Genomic DNA, 18,933 nt, shown 5'->3' on the forward strand with positions numbered 1-18,933 from the left:
ATCCACACCGTCCATCCGTTTTATGAACTAATTTTAGGATACGAGCTCAAAATTGAAGCATATCCAAAGCTCATGTGGACCACACCACAGAAACAGTTGGGATAATGAAGTCCATCATTGAAACCTTCCTGGGGCCACATTGATGTTTATTTGTCATCCAACCTTTTCGTAAGGTCACACAGACATGGATGAAGGGAAAACACAAATATCAACTTTCATCCAAAACTTCTGTGGCCCAAGAAGTTTTCAACAATAGGCTTTTCAATTTCCACTGTTTCCTATTATGTGGTCCACTTAAGCTTTGGATATGCTTCAATTTTGGTTTCATACTCAAAAATGAGCTGAAAAAATGAATGTACAGTGTAGATAAGACATATACATCACAGTGGGCCCACAGAGTTTACTCAGTACACTATAAGGTACTGAGTTAGCAGGCAGGTCCGACGAGACCATCTATCTGCCATGGTGGGCCATGCTGTATGAGAGCCTTGGTTCTCCTTTAATAATCAATTCCAAATAATAAATTATTTAGATCTTTCTCAGAAAGATATAAAATGAGGGAAGACTTTAATGACATTCAATTGTCCATTTTTGGGGGTTTTAGATTCCATCAAATGGAGTTACTTCAGTCCCATGTGATCAGGATCATTAGGTGGACCACTTGAGTGCGTTGAATGTGAACTTGGTTTTCTTTTAACCGTCCTTTTCATTTTATTTTTTCACCACATACGTGGGCATGGCCCAAACATGCTTTTTCGGACTCGGGCTCGGGCCATGATACGTGGTCCGGGCCATGGTCATATAGTGTCGAGCCAGGCCAGGGTCCTAAACCCATCACAACCCTTCCAGCATCAGTGGCCACCACAGCCGTTCCAACGATAATGGCTATGATTTGGCCCAGCCCAAACCCACCAGTCGCCCCTCTTTATCTCTAACAACCCCAAATGAACAAACACCAATTGTACCCTCTGATTTCTTCAGGAATGTTGCGTTTGCTCGTAGACGCCCACTTCGGTGGACGCGGATTTGCTGCGAAAACCTTTCGCATGGGCCCACAGAAATGTTTGAGAGAAATCATTTCAGTGCATTCTAACAAAAATGAGGTGAATCCAAAACTCAAGTGGGCCGGACGAGAGGGAAAACGAGAGAAAGAGTTTTCTACTGTTGAAACCTTCCCGGGATCGACCTTGATATTTATATGCCATCCGAACCCTTTATAAGGTCATTCCCACTGGGATGAAGTTTGCCTGATATGAAACTCTTGTACATACCAACCACATGAGTTTTGGATACACTCCAGTTTTGGCCGCATGGGACGCCGAGTAGCTGCTGACTGGTTAAGTAGCAATCTGGCTACTGAACTGACGTCACCAGGTTTTTCACCATGATGTGTGTGTTGTATCCACACCGTCCATTCATTTCGAGAGACCATTTTAGAGAATAATCCAAAGATCGAGGCAGATCTAAAGCTCAAGTGGACCCACCACAGAAAACAGTGGGATTGAACGCCTACCGTTAAAAACTTCTTGGAGGGCAAAAAAGATTTAGATCAAGCCGATATTTGTGTTTTCCCTTCATCCATGTCTGTGTTGACTCATATAGAGGTTTGATATCAAATAAACATCTTGGTGGGCTAAGAATGAATCAACGGTGGGTGTCACTATCTCCACCGTTTTCTATGGTGGGGTTCACGAGCTTTTGATCTGCTTCATTTTTTAGGTCATACCATTAAAGGATCTCTCCAAATGGATGGACGGTGTGGATATAACACACACTTCATGGTGGGACCTACAAAACCTGGTGACGTCACTTCAGTAGCGAATCGCTACTGAACCAGTATCTAATCCGCGTGCCCTAAAATGAGATCCCAGAACGGATGGACGGCACAGATTTATCACAAACATCACTGTGGGACCCACTTAGCATCCCAGCGCAGGAACCTCCTGCGAAGGCTTTTGCAGGAAATCCGCGCCCCGCTTCGGTGGATCCGGCGAGGTGGGTGGGACCTCTCTGTGGGGCCCACCGTAATGTGTGTGACTACATCCATACTATACATTCGTTTTGAAAGCTTATTTTAGGCCATGATCCAAAAAATGAAGAAAACCCAAATGAGTCACATCCACACCATACATCCGTTTTGAAAGCTCATTTTAGGCAATGATCCAAAAAATGAAGAAAATCCAAATCTCAGATGGACGATAATACAGGAAACAGTGTTAATTTACCATTAAAAAGTTCTTGTGGGCCACAAGCTTTGGATCAAGATGATATTTGCGTGGTCCCCTTATCTAGGTCTTTGTGACCTTATCAACAGGTTGGATAGCAAATAAACATTGCACGAAGATTTTAGTGGTGAGGATTCAATCATGACTGTTTCCTGTGGTGTGGTCCACCTAAGATTTGGGTCAGCTTCATTTTTGGGATCAGGCCCTAAAATGAGCTGTCAAAATGGTTGGACGGTGTGGATTTAAGGGGCATATATCAGTGTGATCCCCACAGTGAGGGGTCCGACCCACCCCGGTGGATCCGGGGATCCACCCAAGCCGCGCCCTTGCACATATGATTAGCTGTTTGATATTTTCCTCATCTGCAGAATCTGGAGATATCACCACCCATTACACTCTTGGAAAATGGAACAATTCATATGAATTTTCTTTTCCTCAAGAAAAATACATGAATCCATCTTAACAAAAATTCGAACATGTTACATGGCTTTGGATTGGGATTTGTGGTGATCATAGTCAAACAAAATGTTGTGTTGGATATTCTTGTTCATATCCATTGTAATCATAATACAATCTCTCCCCCTTTGATATATCTCGGATTGCAATGAGTAGTACCCGGCTCTCGCCGCCTATGTTAAATCTCACACATTTCAAATTCTGTTTCTTCTTCCCAACCCTGCTTAAGAAAAAAGAAAAGAAAAGAAAAGGCCTTCAGCTGAATTATAGAAAATGACTAGTACTCTTTAGTTAATTAAGGTGAATGGGATTGACAGAGTCCAACTTGAATCACTTTCATGAAGGCTCTATAATGCTAGTTTAGAGCGCGTTTGTATGCTCAATCAAACTAAATTGCAATTCGTTATAGAGGAAATGATCATAGTGGTGTGGCACCATTCTAATGTATTGCAGTTCTTGTCACAGGTTGGACTTGAAACAATTGTAATTGTAATTGGGGCTCACTCCGAATCGAGTCAGGTTAGCCCTATTTTAACTCTTTCATTAAAGTGGGTATTGCAATTCAATTCAATTGCGCTCCCAAACACAGCCTTCAACTACATTGATCATGTGTTTGAAATGGAACTCTGGATGCCTTCTCGAAAAGATGGGAGAATGACGTATCCCACACGATGTGTTTCAAGTTTTCAATGCCACCCAAATGCATATTGTAATGAACAGTTATCCATCACATGAAAATACCGATGCCAGTTGCAATTTGGGTTACATCCAAACAAACACCCCACTACCATAGTAGAGCAATACCATCCATGTCTGGTTTGTATGCATTCGTCATTTTTCTGTTTGTGAGGCCTATAGCTCAAACAGTTCTATGCCTTGAATGCAATTGTGTGGCGTGTTTGGTAGCATCAAATATCATGATGTTTCATGGTTAAAAAATCATGAACTATCATGATATTTGATGCAATCAAACACACCCATAGTAATTTAGGTAGGATGCGCTTTACTTGATGGTTATGACAGAACTCGCTCATACTAATGTCTAGTAAAGCATTATTATGAATTTGGAAATGGATTGAGAACCTACGCAGTGTGATTGTTGATGCCACTGATGAAACGGGCAATGTTGCCGCGCTTATCAGGACAGATAACCAGGCTTTCCGAAGGATGCTTCGCTGAAATCAGGGTCATCATGCTATCTCCATCGTCTTGTTCACGATTCTTCAAGTAATCAACATCACCAGTGTATTCCGTAATTATTGTCAAATCCTTTATGAACCTATCTGCCTGTACTGTAAACCTGTCTCAATCCAATGAAGCTTATTAAGCTCCATTCAAGCAAAAGCAATGGAATGAAATGATTTGAATGAAAGAGCGTACCCTTCAAGTGAATCAAAAACAACCAAAAGGGGAGGCCATTCACCCATTTCCATCATATTCTTGCAGAGGTTTAAGGTTTCTGTGTCTTCTCTGGACAAAACCTGTATTAACGAGACCAAAATTCAATCTTGACCACTGATGATTCGGACTAAAAAATAGAGAAAACATCTTGGTTCATTGCGAGCTGCCACTGCACATGTAGTTGTATGTTAGGTGAATCCAAACCACCCATATGGTGGACCCCATTGTGGATGCTTATGTAGCAGAATTACACTGATGGGACAATCCCAGCTGTCTGATCTGATGCTCTTGAACATGAGGTGAAAGATAATAGTTGGCGTGGGTTCTTTTCTCCATGGGGCACTAAGGGTAGAGCCCACCAGATGGACGGATTGGATTAAAAAACAATACCACAACATATACAGTTCAAAATTCAGGATAAACCAAGATTCAACCCTCTTGTAAATTATCCATGAACATCTAGCAGACTGCAGTGCACCATCATATTGAAACGTGCTGTGTTTCCAACAACAAACATTCATGGATAGTATATAGACTAATCACCATTGCCCCACTGATCTAATGATGGAGATGAGTGGGTCACAACAGAAGTTCTAGGCTTGCATCTTCAGGAATGCCAGAGAAATTGGCCCACCAGTGTGAAATCCATTCCGTCCATCACGCCACAACCCTTATGTTCATCATACATATAAAAGATCCATCTCAAAGAAAAAACAGAAATGGGCGACACCAACAGGAACAATGTAGAACTGCACCTAATTGTGGCCTGCCTTTTAGATCAGGCTGAATTTTGTATTCCCTCCATCCTGTGAGTCACACCTGATGAATGGGTTTGATGAAAGATACAGACTATGGTGGCCCCACATATAAACCTATGGTTGGTGTCCCATCCCAGTTGTTCCCTGTGGTGATGCCTCCTGAATTGTGGATCTTGCTGATTTTGGCCACATCAACTAGAATTGAAGGGAACACCTGATGGATGGTGTGGATTTCACATATACAACATGGTAGGCTCCAAAGAGCTTGGGTGTTTTAAGCGCTGTGCGAAACAGGTGTTGTAGATGATTCATGTCCCACAAAGTTGAAACCCCAAGTGCAGGGCCCACAAGAGGGCCACATTTCAACAATTCCATGGGCCCCACCCATCATCAGACCAATTAGTGGATAGACAATGCTGAATAGTGTATACATTCAGTGTTCAGAGCACATTATTCTGAGCTATTCCACCCACAGTGAAATTTCCACAAACAGAAGTACTAGTTACCCTTTTACCTGCATTCCCTCTCGCTCGAGAAATGCCTGGTTTGCAGACCTTGGAGCCATGCCAGGCATGTATGTAAGCTCATTGTTGAACTCCGTCCCCGTCGCAGTCAGTGCTGTCGCCAGAGAAGCCATCTGTTTCAATCGACTCTCCGGATCCTCACACGGTTTGAATGCCAACAGTCGCCTCCTCCTCTTTGAAACTGACAAGCCTCCCTTTCGCCTCTTCCGACAATCTGAATTAAAAGAAATGACAGGAAAAAAAAAAAAAAAACAAATCAGCCCACCCCGACCAATTGAAGCTATCTACAGGAAGACCAAAACCATGAATGCCGCTTACCTCGACAAGGTTTCAAGGGAAAGTCAGGCGACCTTTGAATCCGAAAGAAATCTATTATTTTGGTTTGAATTAGTGGAAATTCTGCAATTTAAAAGATAAACCAACTAATCAATTTAGTAGAAATTAGGAGATGGCAAGAGAGAAATCAATCAATTAAGTGAACTGAAATAAGGAGACGATATGAAAGAAATCTACGATTTGGGTTCTAATTAGAGGAAATTCTGGAAGTTCAGAAAGAAAATCCAATTAGAGAAATACATCATCTCTCTTTCATGGGTCCCAATTTCAGGTTGGTCCAGTAATCAGGTGGGATACAATGCATGTAGAACGACTGGCAATCAAACTGGCGTGGTTTTCATTTCAGGGCACGTAAAAGGTGAGGCCCACCTGATGAATGGTGGCCCTCAAATAGTCTATTGAGTGGCCTTAACAGCGACAGGCCAAACAAAGAAATGGAAAGTGATTTGCAAAGGGGTATTGGTTGAAGGGGTCAAAGTCCAAAGCCCAAAAAATCAGGATGGCGACCATCCTGATTATTGGGCCAGGGCATGTTGAGGGCCCCACCTAATGAACGGCCAGTAATCACCTCATCAATTAGCATCTCCCAAGATAATCGATTCAATAAGGAAGAGAGAAAGAGAGGAAGAGAAAGAGGGGAGTGAATGGATACGTTTGAGCTTCTTGTGGTTGGAGCATGAAGGGCAGAACCAAGGGCCAATGGGCACGCAGGCGAGGATGGGACGGAGGCAGAAGAGATGGAAGCCACGGTCGCATTTGTCGCAGAGGAGAAGCTCGTCGGGAACATCGCCCGACCCGCACTCCTCGCAGTAGATGTTGTCCACTGAGATTTCTTCTTGGGTCGATGGACGGAGGGAGAGAGGATTGAGGGCTTGGGTTCTTCTTCGGAAGCTGGTTCTTGTTGCTGTCGCAGCAGCGGCCATTGCTCTGAGAGAGAGAGAGGGGGAAAGAGAGAAATGGGTGTTTTGTAATGTGAAGGGGAATGACTTTCGCGCGCTATTTTTCGTTCGCGGGAAAGGGGATTTGGCGCGAAGGGATTCTGGTTTTCTTTCGAGTTAACGGTAGAGGAAATAAAGAAGCTTGCTAAAAATGCGAATCCCCCGCTAAATTCATACACGCTTCGGCATTTTCAGAGCCGTCCATCAGATGGGACCATCTCGAAGATGATTTGACCGAGAGACCCCAGGCCTCACTCGGTACGGCCCTTACCGTGGGGTTACCGTAGATCCCACCTTGATATATGTATGATGTATCCACGCCGTCCATCCATTTTTTCCATATCATTTTGAGGGAATTATCCCAAAATTGAAGCATATCCAATTATCAGGTGGACCGTACCATAAGAAACAGTAGTGATTAACAGTCCTACCATTAAAAACTTCTTAAGGCGCAATTTAATGTTTACGTGGTATTATTTACCATCCAATCTGTAGATGAGGTCATGTAAGCTTGGATGAAGGAAAAAATAAATATCATGGCCCACTAACGGTCAATCACCACTATTTCTTATAAGTATAGTCCAACTGATAATCGGATCTGCTTCATTTTTAAAATAATGCCCTAAAATTATCTGAAAAAACAGATGGACGGCATGGATACATACTATATACATCGAGGTGGGCCCCACGGTAACACCATCGTAAGGGCCACATGGCCTTGGATGAGGCCGGGGTCTCATCTAATCTGCTCTGGATTTGACCCGCAATCATGCTTGGTCCACTCATGAGGTGGGCCCCATTGTATGAGAAAATGATGTCCTGCCCTTTATACGATGTGTTCATTCATTTTTTTCGGTGAACGGTGGCCCACCTGATGAGTGGAGCGGCCTGGCTTTAGCTTGGAAAGTTACACGGTGGGATCCACATGGTTGTTGGTTCCGATGCTGCACACGTGGTCACGTGGATGAGGAGCGGACCTTGGGAAATGATATGGAGAAAAACTTTGGTACTCTGCCAGAGTGTGATGGATGATACGCAGGCATTTCGATATTTCTTAGAAATTGCATACGTGGCATATAGGTGAGTTAAATTAAACTCTCCAAATTATGATTCTTATCGGGAAAAAAAAGTTGTTTGTTTATCTGATTGGTGGACACTCATTTGGACGGTTAAAAATATATTTCAACACACAAACAGGTGTCAACGAATCATAGGTCAGGATTGTTCGACCAATCCTACCGTGACCGTGACTTATCCAGCGGTCATTTTAATTCGAGCTAGAGTATGCCACGTGTACAGTTTTCCGAGTGAATGAGTATCAAGCGTCATGCTCCGCCTAAGTATCATACAAATCCTCTTTTAAAAAGCAGAATGGCCTATCAAACTACAGGGAGCGGCTTCGGTGGATCCGTGGATCTGCCGAGGTGCGTAGGACCCTCGCTATTGGGCCCACCTTGATGTATGTGACTACATCCACACCGTTCATCTGTATTGAAAACTCATTTTAGGGCATGATCCAAAAAATGAAGTGGATTCAAATCTCAGGTGGACCATAGAAATATCAACATGTTACAAAACTTCTATGGGCTCATGAATATTTCAATGGTGGGCTTGCAATCCCCTTTGGTTGGGGGAACTCGCTGTAAGAAACTGAGTGGATAGAGGTAAATCTTGTGTTAGATTACACGGATCTGGCCACACCTTTAATGGGCCATGCCCAAAGATTGCGGATCTGATAATTTCATATGATTTTTTATTTTTATTTTTTTTGGAGAATTCAATCAATTAAAATATATCGATGATTTTGATGCGCCTATGGTATGGTTGGGTTCGTCCAGCCATGTAACTCTGCACAATGGTCCATCTACAAATGCCAATGTGACGTGTGGTCTTGATTATCAGATCACTGCAGTGTTCAGTTCGCCAATGCTTCCCACAATGTCAATGGTTTAAAATCCAGATCCGTTTGATTGGGGTCAGGTACAACTGGTACCCACCGATCCGCATTATCCGTTGCGCGCACTTGCCGTGCGCACTGACATCTACAAAATCTTTCTCGTGCAATGTTTGGCTTGTTGCATGATTCGCTGTCCGATCCAGACCGTCTAGCTTGTGGGCCATGTTGGAGGGAGAGGATTAGGTGTTATCCAATAACACTGTAGCGGGTGTTTCATTAACCATAGGGCCCACTTAATGTAAGTGTTGTATATGCTTAAAATTCGAGAAATTTACCTTTATACGACCATTTATGGCACATTTACCTTTTAGCCTACTTCTTTTAACCTCACCAGAATAAGCCCCAGCTGTACGGAAGAGTTACCATAGGTCGAAAATGCCCCCTACTGTTTCCTTCAAGTGGATCGACTGGTGCTCGAAGACGAGCGCTGACGCTCCTCCAACTCTGAGTTGTACGGATGGTTCAAGAGAGATCAAAGTTACATGGCCTCACAGTTATGTATTTATTGTATCCACAGAGTTCTTCCATATTTCGGAGCATTATCAAAAAAAAAAAAAAACGCATCCAAAGATCAACTGGACCACTCCACAAAAAGCAGCAAAAAATTGATTTTCACTGTTGAAACTTTTTTAGGCCCATTATAACATTTATTTTCCATCCAATCTATTAATAAGGTCACAAAGACATAAATAAAGAGGAAAAACAGATTATCTAAAACTTCTGTGAGTTATAAGAGGGTTTCAACTATAAATGTTCAAAGTAGTATGGTAATGTCGTATTTATGACTACAGATTATAACTGTAGCCATAGATACCATAATTCTTAGTCATAGAAGGATTGTATGGGGTGGGCTCCCCCCACCCCTCTGCTACTGGCCTATCCAGTGGGGCCAAGTCCATCTAGTAGCCTCCTATGGCTACGGATTATAACCATAGCCATAGATAGACTGTTATAGTCTCTGTACATTTATTTTTATTTTTTTACATGGAGAATTTTATTCTACCTACAATTTTCTCTAATACATATTTATACAAGTATGTGTATATAAGCATATAAAAAAAAAAATTTCTCTCTTTTTTTCCTTTCTTTCTCTATTCATTTAACAAGACTACCTTTTAAACCAAAATTAGTTAATTGACGTACCTTATATGATTTTGGGGTAAGAGAAGCTGCTTTAGCCAACCAACTTAGTTATTTTCCAAGATTCCATTAGGTCGATGGTTGAAAATCTATTTCATTCGCTTCGTGGTCAATTTCATTCATTTCATTTACTTTGCGATCAATTCCATGCATTTCACGGTCAATCCCAGCGATTCCCCTTCACTTCATGGTCAATTCCATGCATTTCACGGTCAATTCCCTTCATTTCACGGTCAATTCCGTGCATTTCACGGTCAATTCCCTCCATTTCACGGTCAATTCAATGCATTTCACGGTCAATTCCCTTTACTTCATGGTCATTTCAATGCATTTCACAGTCAATTTGCTTCACTTCACAGTCATTTCCATGCATTTCACTGTCAATTTGCTTCACTTCACGGTCATTCTATGCATTTCACAGTCAATTCTCTTCACTTCACGGTCAATTCCATGCATTTCACGATTAATTCTAGCGATTCCCTTTCACTTCACGGTCAATTCCATGCATTTCATGATGAATTCCCTTTACTTCACGGTCATTTCAATGCATTTTATGGTCAATTCGCTTCACTTCATGGTCAATTCCATGCATTTCATGGTCAATTCTCTTTATTTCACGGTCAATTCAATGCATTTCACGGTCAATTCCCTTTACTTCACGGTCATTTCAATGTATTTCACAGTCAATTCACTTCACTTCACGGTCAATTCCATGCATTTCACGGGGTCTGCCGGGTTTAGATGGGGTTGACTGTAACGTCCTGGATTTTTACTATTTTGGATTTCCAAAAATCCTTAAAAAATTTTATTAGTTAACTTATAATATCAGTTAATGACCATTAGCACCCAATGTTAGTTTATACAGGGGTGGTACCAGTAAAAAACCGCACAAGTCCGATTAATCAACCGTAGGAAGCCAACGAATCCGCTAGATCACTTGAACATCAGGTGTAGCCCCATGATTTAATCACATAAGACTCAAATCTAACTGACCAATCACTAACTAATCAAGACCATCATAACTAAATTAAAGATCTAACCGAAGCTGAGTCAGATAAGGACCGAATCTTGACAAATAGACCAAATCAATCACGTTACTCTTTTAGCCTAAAACCGATGGTTTAGAGTAATTATGACCAAATCTCCACTTTTAATAGCTATAAATAGGCCACACTATGAACATAGTTAATCCAAACCCTAATAATTGCCCACGAGAAATCTCAATACCAATTCATTTCAGAAATGCCCCGATTTTCCGAATAAGCTCTAGACCTCTCGTTGGTGGGCCACTAGTTCCAAAACTATAGAATAATGTCTGTCTTACTAGGCTTGACATCCATCGCGAGAGTCGGACCTAGGTTCCAGAACCGCTCAACTTCAGTCAAAGGACGAGTGCATGAGAAATACAAATACCCTAAATGAATAGTTGAAACTTAAGTGAATTGGGTCGTTCACTCTTATGCAAAGTTGAGGATTTCAGACCGTCGGTTTACGACCAAACTTCACACGTAGAGTAACGATATTTCCTTACTCATATCCATATAGCCGCGGCCCCAATCAACCATCGGCGACTGTTGAACAGGCTTCTAACTATATCTGTCGATCGGCGCATCCAAATGGCGGGCCGAATATGTCCATACGTAGATCATTATTAGGGCTAATTATCCTACACATATATATATATATATATCAATATGTACACCCCGTAGTGGGCCCTAAAGGCTAGAAAAACCCTTCCATAGAGATAGTATAGTAAAAACCCAACCCTTGGGGCCATTTACACCAACTCTGGCATTCTAAAAGGGTCTCATTTGTGCACTCCCTCTCCCCCTACGAATTTACCCTAGAAGAAAGAAAGGGAGAAAGAGGAAAAAAGAGGAGAAAGAGAGAGTAAAAGCTTGGAAACATAAGGGTTTGTGCACCTTCACCCTCTCATCTCCTCTATAGCAACATCATCCTTCATTGGTACCGATTCGACGACGATTGAAGGTAAGTATGGAGTTATGTTTATAGGTTTAGGTCTTGGGTTAAATTCCTTCTAAATCTTGCAAGCTTGTATGCTTATTTAGGCATTTCAACAATGATTTCGTAACACCATAACCCTACGGGCACCGTGGATCGAGCGTTCATCACAAGGTGCGGAATATTATCCTTAGGTGGCCTAGCACCAATTTTACTATGAGTTTAATGATTATGAATGTTAAGATGAGGTGCTTGAGTAATCTAGAGAGAACTAGCCAAGACCCTATATGATAGGTCCCCCTAAATTTCATGAAATGAAGAAGTGTTGTTTATTTGTTCTTCAACATAATTGGGTTTGATTTTGGTGAGGCATGTTCATCCCATGCATGATTTTACTGAATTCCATGACATGATTGAGTATTGTTTATTTGCTCTTCAACATGATTAGGCTTGATTTGGTATAGTGTGTTCATCTCATATGTGATCCTAGTATAACCTTTCTTGTGGCATGTATGATTGCATAATCCTTATTGTATAAATGGTGTATAGCTCTTGCTCTCTTAGTTAACCCCATACAACACGCATACACATTTATTTCATATTTTTGTTAGTAGTTACAATTGTAGAAAAATCTAAGTTTTTATGTTTAATGTGTGAATGCATGACTTCACTTGGGTTAGAAGACAAATCCTGAATTCTTTGAATATTATTGAACGATGTCAAATCCCTGGGTTGGTCAAGGAACTGAGGTGGGAGAGGGTGGTCTCGTTGGTAGGACCATCCTGCGGCTAAACCAACGGATTTGGACAAATGCAAATGGGCGACAGTAATTGGACTACATGGGTCACTTGTACTCGATGTCGTCCGTCACGTACTCGCCTGAACTCTCACGGTCTAGTTTGCCTACTGACCAACCATGTTTGTTAGTCATGTCTGCTCATGCCTGTATGAAACCTGGAACACCTTTCAACCACTGAAGCTTATTGATAACCATTTGAAACCGATCCACTAACTCGAAAGCCAGGCATGGTGGAATGTGATACTTGTTTGAGTTATCGGCCTATGCTGGGGTGATGAGCCTCCCCGTAATGACCGTGAGCGATCCCTCTTCTCAACACTCCCCATGTGCTTGAAATCGGGGATGGAGAACCCGATGGGATCAAGGATCGTAGGGTCCTGGCCTCGCACTTAGCCTTGCAACCAATTGAGGGGCCTTGGCCTCGCAACCAATCGAGGGCAATGATACGTAGGGTGTATTAGTTTTTCCAATCTGCTGGATGAACGGAATTAACTAAATACTCGGCTAACATTATTCACACATCACATTAGCTAAGTTTGACGACTCGGCAGTTGAGGTCTAATGAGGGAGTGTTAGTCATGCTTGATCGTTAGACGAGGTCACTCGAGGGAGTGTTGTTGCGAGGTCATGCATCATATCATGATACATGCATATGCATTAACAAGACTAGTTTGAAATCTGTGAATGTATGTCTTTCATTAAATTCATCATATAATTGTTGCTTGTTATAACTTAAGGCTAATAGTAACCACTGAGTTAGCTACTCACTCTCACTCTAAGATGGTGTTTTAAAATACTAACCAGACCCTTTACTAGATGCAAGTGAGGCGGAGCTCGACGAGTCGAGCTAGTTGAGCATGGATGAGGTTAAGGAGCTTCTCTACTTCCAAACTTTCAGCAGATCCTTTTAGTTTGAGTTCGGGCTACTACAGGGTATGAGCCAGGGCTCTAGTCACCTTGGGTCATGTATGGGTGAAACTAGTTCCCTATTTAGATGACTTGAGATTGTGGTTTAGATACTTTTATAATTAGTGACACTCGATACTTCTTTATGATTTACTTACGCTGCATGTCTTGCTAAACTCTCCATTGTTTATGAGATCATCCGAATGTAATTAAAATTTAAAGCCCATTAGGGCACTCATGGCACCTGGAAATTTGGGAGCCGAGTTCCTACACGGCCCCTGAAAACCCGGGGTGTTACATTGACCCCGTTCGGCTGAAAGCTGTTTGGGCTCTACTTCTTCTTTGTACCGGGACCCATTGAAAGTAATAGGCATGAAGGTCAATGCAGAGGACGTATGTGAGATAATTTCGAAGGGTCTAATGTTAAATTCCTGGAATCGTTATATATTAAGAATCTATAATTTCCTCAACAAGTTTGGGTGGAAACCAAAATCACAGGATAAATCTATAACTCAGGTATGGCCCAGAGAGCTTTGAGGGGGAACGGGGTCGACCTCATCTTTGCAATAATTTTCTAGGTTTTTCCATCTATCACTGCAATTCAACGAGCCTAACGTGAAATTCAACGAACCTAACGTGAAACTAAGCGAGCCTAATGTGAAATTGAGCGAGCCTAACATGAAATTTATTGAGCCGAACATGAAATTCACAAATATTAACATCTTCCATAGTGATTAACTACATGGGTTTAAATGCATGGAAACGACCGTGAACTGAAGTGAATTAACCGTGAAATGCCTGGAAATGACCATGAAGTGAAGGGAATTGACCATGAAATGCATTGAATTGACCATGAAGTAAAGGGATTTGACTGTGAAGTGAAGGGGAATCACCAGAATTGACCGTGAAATGCATGGAATTGACCGTGAAATGAAGGGAATTGACCATGAAATGCATTGAAACGACCGTGAAGTAAAGGGAATTGACCGTGAAATGCATTGATTTTTTATGGATAACTGAGGATTATATTAAAAGAAAGAAAAAAAGAAAAGGACCTTGCTGAGATAGCAGGGAACCTAACAACCAAGAAACAAGAGTTTGTCTTGAGACAGCCCTTTTACATTACGCACCCATTCGAAAAAAAAGATTTTTAGCCCTAAGCCAGACATTTTTGACCGAAGACAATATGTCATTAAAGCATCTGTTATTCCTCTCCTTCCAAACTGACCACCAAATTGCAAGGATCACCATCCTCCAAATGCTTCGTCTAGCTTTACTCATTCGAACCTCATGCCAAGAGAGCAACTGAGTATGAGCCTAGATCGGGTTACACCAGCAAATGTTGAACCGAGACAGGAATTCCGACCAAATCTGGTTGATGAACGTGTAATGAAGCAAGAGGTGGTCCACGTTTCCTCTGCTTTCATACAGCAGAGGCATATGCTAACGATGTTCATACCTCTTTTCTTGAGATTATCGATTGTCAGATTTCTGTTCTTACCAACAAGCTAGCCAAAACAGTTGTATTTAAGGGGAACCGCATACTTCCATATAAAAGGGGCAACTGAGGTAGAAGGATGTTCAGAGGAAGCGAGTTGAGAGTAAAATGATCGGACCGAAAAAACGCTGGACTTGTCGCTGGGCTAAGAGAGAGTATCCTAAGAAGCTGGGTCTGGCTTTGCTTGAGATATCTCGTGAAGGAGATCAATATACTCAGGAATTTTCCAGTCGTTAAGGTTTCTGAAGCAAGTAAATTCCAGACCACTTGGTCATTTGAAAGAGAGCAGCAGTCTGCCACCAAAGCATTCCTAGCTGAACTCAGACGATAAATGTTAGTGTATCAGGATTTAAGGGGAGTTTCACCAATCCATCGGTCTTCCCAAAAGCGAATAGACGTGCCATTTCCAAGATGATAAGAGATGAGATTGAGCATTTCCTCTTTCATACGAATGATCCCCTTCCATAGAGGAGAGGCTCTGTAAATAGCCATATTGCTTGTCCACCAACCACAGGGCGATTGCCCATATTTACCTTTGATAATGGAAATCCACAAGGAATCCCCTTCAATCCCCAAATGCCAAATCCATTTTCCTAACAAGGCTTTATTCATGATCTTCAGATTTTTTATGTTTGTGCCTCCCTCTTTGTACTATTTTCAAACCTCGTTCCAATGGAGTGGGTGAAGCTTTCTTTGGTTGTCTGTCCCACACCAAAGAAAATCACGTCTCAATTTGTCAATGGCCGCAATCATGGATGATGGGCATCTGTACAAAGACATCAGATATATAGGGAGACTTGATAGGACGGCCTTGATAAGCATCATACGACCACCTATCGAGAGGTACCTGCATTTCCACCTCACTAGAGCCTTATGAATCTTGTCCACTATCCTGTCCCATATCGATTTAGGAGGAGGGCTGATGAGAAGGGGGAGACCAACGAAGGAAGAGGGAAAAGAACCCGAAGAACACCCCAAAGCCATATCGTAGCTAGCTGACTCATCTTCAGATAAATTTACTCCATAAAGCTTGGATTTGGCCATATTGACTCTCATACCTGAAACAACTTCAAAACATCGAAGAGCTGTATTGAGGTTGTCAATATACATCTGATTTGCCTCAGAGATGATTAAAGTATCATCAGCGAACTGAATGTGTGATATGGGCGTTGGCACTCCAGGCATGAGAATGCCTCTAATGATATTTTCCTCTTGACCTTTAGACAACATCTAAGAAGGAGCCTCCCCAATTATAAGGAAAAGGAGAGGGGATAAAGGGTCACCCTGCCTGAGCCCCCTAGAACTCTTGAAGAAACCAAAAGGAGTACCGTTGAGGAGAATAGAGATATGAGCAGAGCCAATGCAGGCTGCGATCCAATTTCTCCATTTGGGACCAAATCCCATCCGGCCCATGAGATACTGAAGAAAGCCCCAGTACACATGATCATAAGTTTTTTCAATATCCAACTTACAGAAAACAGCCTTCTTTCCAGAGACGTAATAGGAATGGAGCACTTCGTTGGCAATTAAAGCGCAGTCGACAATCTGTCTACCTCTAATGAACGCGCTTTGGTTAATAGAGATAAGGTTCCCCATTACTTTGGCTAGCTTGGAAGAGAGAACCTTGGCAAGGATATTATATGGGCCTCCAATGAGACCGATGGGTCTGTAATCTGAAAAAGAGGTAGCGCCTGCCATCTCTGGGATTAAAGCAATGAAAGAAGCTCCCAACCCTTTCGAGAGCCTCCCTGTTTCATGAAATTCGGCTATGAACTCCATCACGTCACACTTTATGGTTTCCCAAAAGGATTGGAAGAACGCCATAGGGAATCCATTGGGGCCAGGGGATTTATCCCTTCCAAGGGAATCCACTGCAGATTTAATTTCTTCCTTAGTAAAAGGAGACTCCAATGAGTTAGCTTCTTCAGCGATGAGGGACTTGAAATCAATACGATCGAGGCCTGGTCTAACCCACCCATCTGAAGAGAGGAGAGAACTGAAGTGATTGATGGCAAGATCGATGATCTCTTATTTATCCTCTGTTTGGATGTCATTGACTGTGATTGAATGAATAGCCTTCACCCGAGCCCTCATATTGGCTATTTTATGGAAATATTTGGTGTTCTTATCGCCTTCAGAAATCCACTTCCCTCTAGATTTTAGTTTCCACAAAGTCTCATCTTCCAACGCCCTGGCTGCTATATATTTGAATTATCTGAATGCGCCTTCCCAGATGATCTGAAGACGGCATAGAATCTTCCACCTCTGAATCAATATGTTGGAGCTCAGCAAAAAGATCGCTCAACTCTGATTCCTGCTTGGCGAGAACATTAGTTTTCCAATCCTTCAATTTCGCCCTCAGTAATTTGAGCTTGCATAACAGTTTGTGGCCCGCAAAACCCTTAGGCTGGAACGACGGCCACCACTCTTCAGTGAGTTGAGAAAACCCAGGGATAGAAATCCAGGAAGAGTTGAATGTAAACGGTTTTGGACCCCAACTCTGGTTGTCCATCGACAGGAGAATCGGGCAATGGTCCGAGGTAGTTCCAGGAAGGGCCAATTAGGAAGCCATCAAGAACATCTCCAGCCATTCAACGAACAAGAGGAAGCAGTTGAGCCTGGATTGGATAGGGCAGCGACGGTAGTTGGTCCAAGTGAATTTAGCCCCCAAGAGGGGTAGATCAACCAACTTATGAGACTGAATCCAATCAGAAAAGGCTTCCATAGCTTGGGACTTTCTCCTGTTGCAAGAGTGCTCTTCTGCAAACATAACGACGTTGAAATCCCCAACAAAGAACACGCACCTGTAAATGACTGCCTCATATTTGTGAGTTCTTCCCAAAATTCTGATCGAGAAAGGTCCGCATTTGGACCGTAAACTGCTGATATAAGACAAGTAAAAGAAGAAGACTTATCTTTGAGAATGGTAGTAACTGAATAGGACCCAATTACTGAAGACAACAGCTCCCATTTCGACAATTTCCAGGCAACAAGAATCCCACCAGAGCTACCTGAAGCATTAAGCGTGACCCATTTTGCGTCCTTTGCGATCCAGATCGTAGACAGAATAACATCCTTAAAAATTGAGACCTTGGTTTCTTACAGACACAAAACATCCGGATCTCTCATACTGATAGATTTCTTAATAAGGCCCCTCTTTTGTTTGGAGCCTAGCCCTCTAACATTCTAAGAGAGGATTCTCATTGGTCCACTGATCTTCCCTGAGAACCCGTGCGCTAGTGACGCGCCTTAGCAGTACAACCCATTTCTGAGGTTGGTTGAAGTCTCTGAAGCTCCCATTTGCTGGAAGATCTAGGGGTGATGTTCGTTGAAGGGCGCTGAGGAGGAATCGGCCTACCTCTGTTTTCAATGAATTGGAAGAGCGCAACATAATCTTCTGTTCTATCTCCAAATGACAGTCCCAGGGATCTCCCTATGTGACCCACTGCATCTCTAATTCACTTCTTGTTCTGGATTTTGTTGAAAATTTCTTCTCTACTCTTTCCTGCTCCAAGATTAGAGTTAGCAGTGTCTGTGAGCTGAGGAGGAAAATCTGCACACATCTGAAGAGGCTTAGCGTTTATAATCTCGACGGAGGAATCTTCCTGAAAAAGGATCATGGGGCCCAGCTCAGACCAGTCGAGAGTTTGTCGAACGGAGAAGGAAGGGGATGTAGGAGGGGGTGAAAGGGGTTGGTTGTCGGAGAGACTGCTATCATCTATTTTAGACATGATGTCTCTCACGATAGAGGGAAGGGTCGATGTCGGGAAGGCTAAGGGCAGAGATTCACTGAGAAAGTTGCAAAGGTTATGAGGAAGTGAAGAATATTTCGGAATAGGGTGGGATACAGGTTGCAGGTTTTCTTTAGCGGTAAGAAGCTTAAGACTGTGTTGGACCCAATCCGGATCCGGACCTGGTAAGCAAAGATGGGTAGCATTCCTTAGGTTTAATGCATGAAAATCCACGTGTTGAGAGGAGATTGCCCCGTGGCGAGACCCCAGCAAAGCTATGTCCTCGGGCCGCGGACGAGACA

The 18,933-nt window shown here is 42.5% G+C and overlaps 1 protein-coding gene across 1 annotated transcript; it reads right to left on the reverse strand.

Annotated features, from left to right (window-relative positions):
• Window positions 1–2,631: 2,631 nt before the first annotated feature.
• On the reverse strand, window positions 2,632–6,689 carry LOC131248546 (histone-lysine N-methyltransferase ATXR6). Its single transcript, XM_058248869.1, has 6 exons — window positions 6,353–6,689; window positions 5,683–5,763; window positions 5,355–5,578; window positions 4,062–4,162; window positions 3,769–3,981; window positions 2,632–2,901 (listed from the first exon to the last, which is right to left on the reverse strand). Exons 1-6 carry the CDS (start codon window positions 6,621–6,623, stop codon window positions 2,742–2,744), a joined length of 1,050 nt encoding a protein of 349 aa, XP_058104852.1. The 5' UTR covers window positions 6,624–6,689; the 3' UTR covers window positions 2,632–2,741.
• Between the last annotated feature and the right edge of the window lie 12,244 nt (window positions 6,690–18,933).

Source organism: Magnolia sinica, chromosome 6 (assembly GCF_029962835.1).
Source record: "Magnolia sinica isolate HGM2019 chromosome 6, MsV1, whole genome shotgun sequence".
NCBI classification, from domain to species: Eukaryota; Viridiplantae; Streptophyta; class Magnoliopsida; order Magnoliales; family Magnoliaceae; genus Magnolia; species Magnolia sinica.

Coding starts and splice junctions, on each gene's coding strand:
- LOC131248546 (XM_058248869.1), bottom strand. CDS start 6,623: ATGGCCGCTGCTGCGACAGCAACAAGAACCAGCTTCCGAAGAAGAACC. Junction 5,579..5,682: donor TCCCTTGAAACCTTGTCGAG/GTAAGCGGCATT, acceptor CTTTTAATTCAG/ATTGTCGGAAGAGGCGAAAG. Junction 2,902..3,768: donor GGCATCAACAATCACACTGC/GTAGGTTCTCAA, acceptor TTTCTTAAGCAG/GGTTGGGAAGAAGAAACAGA.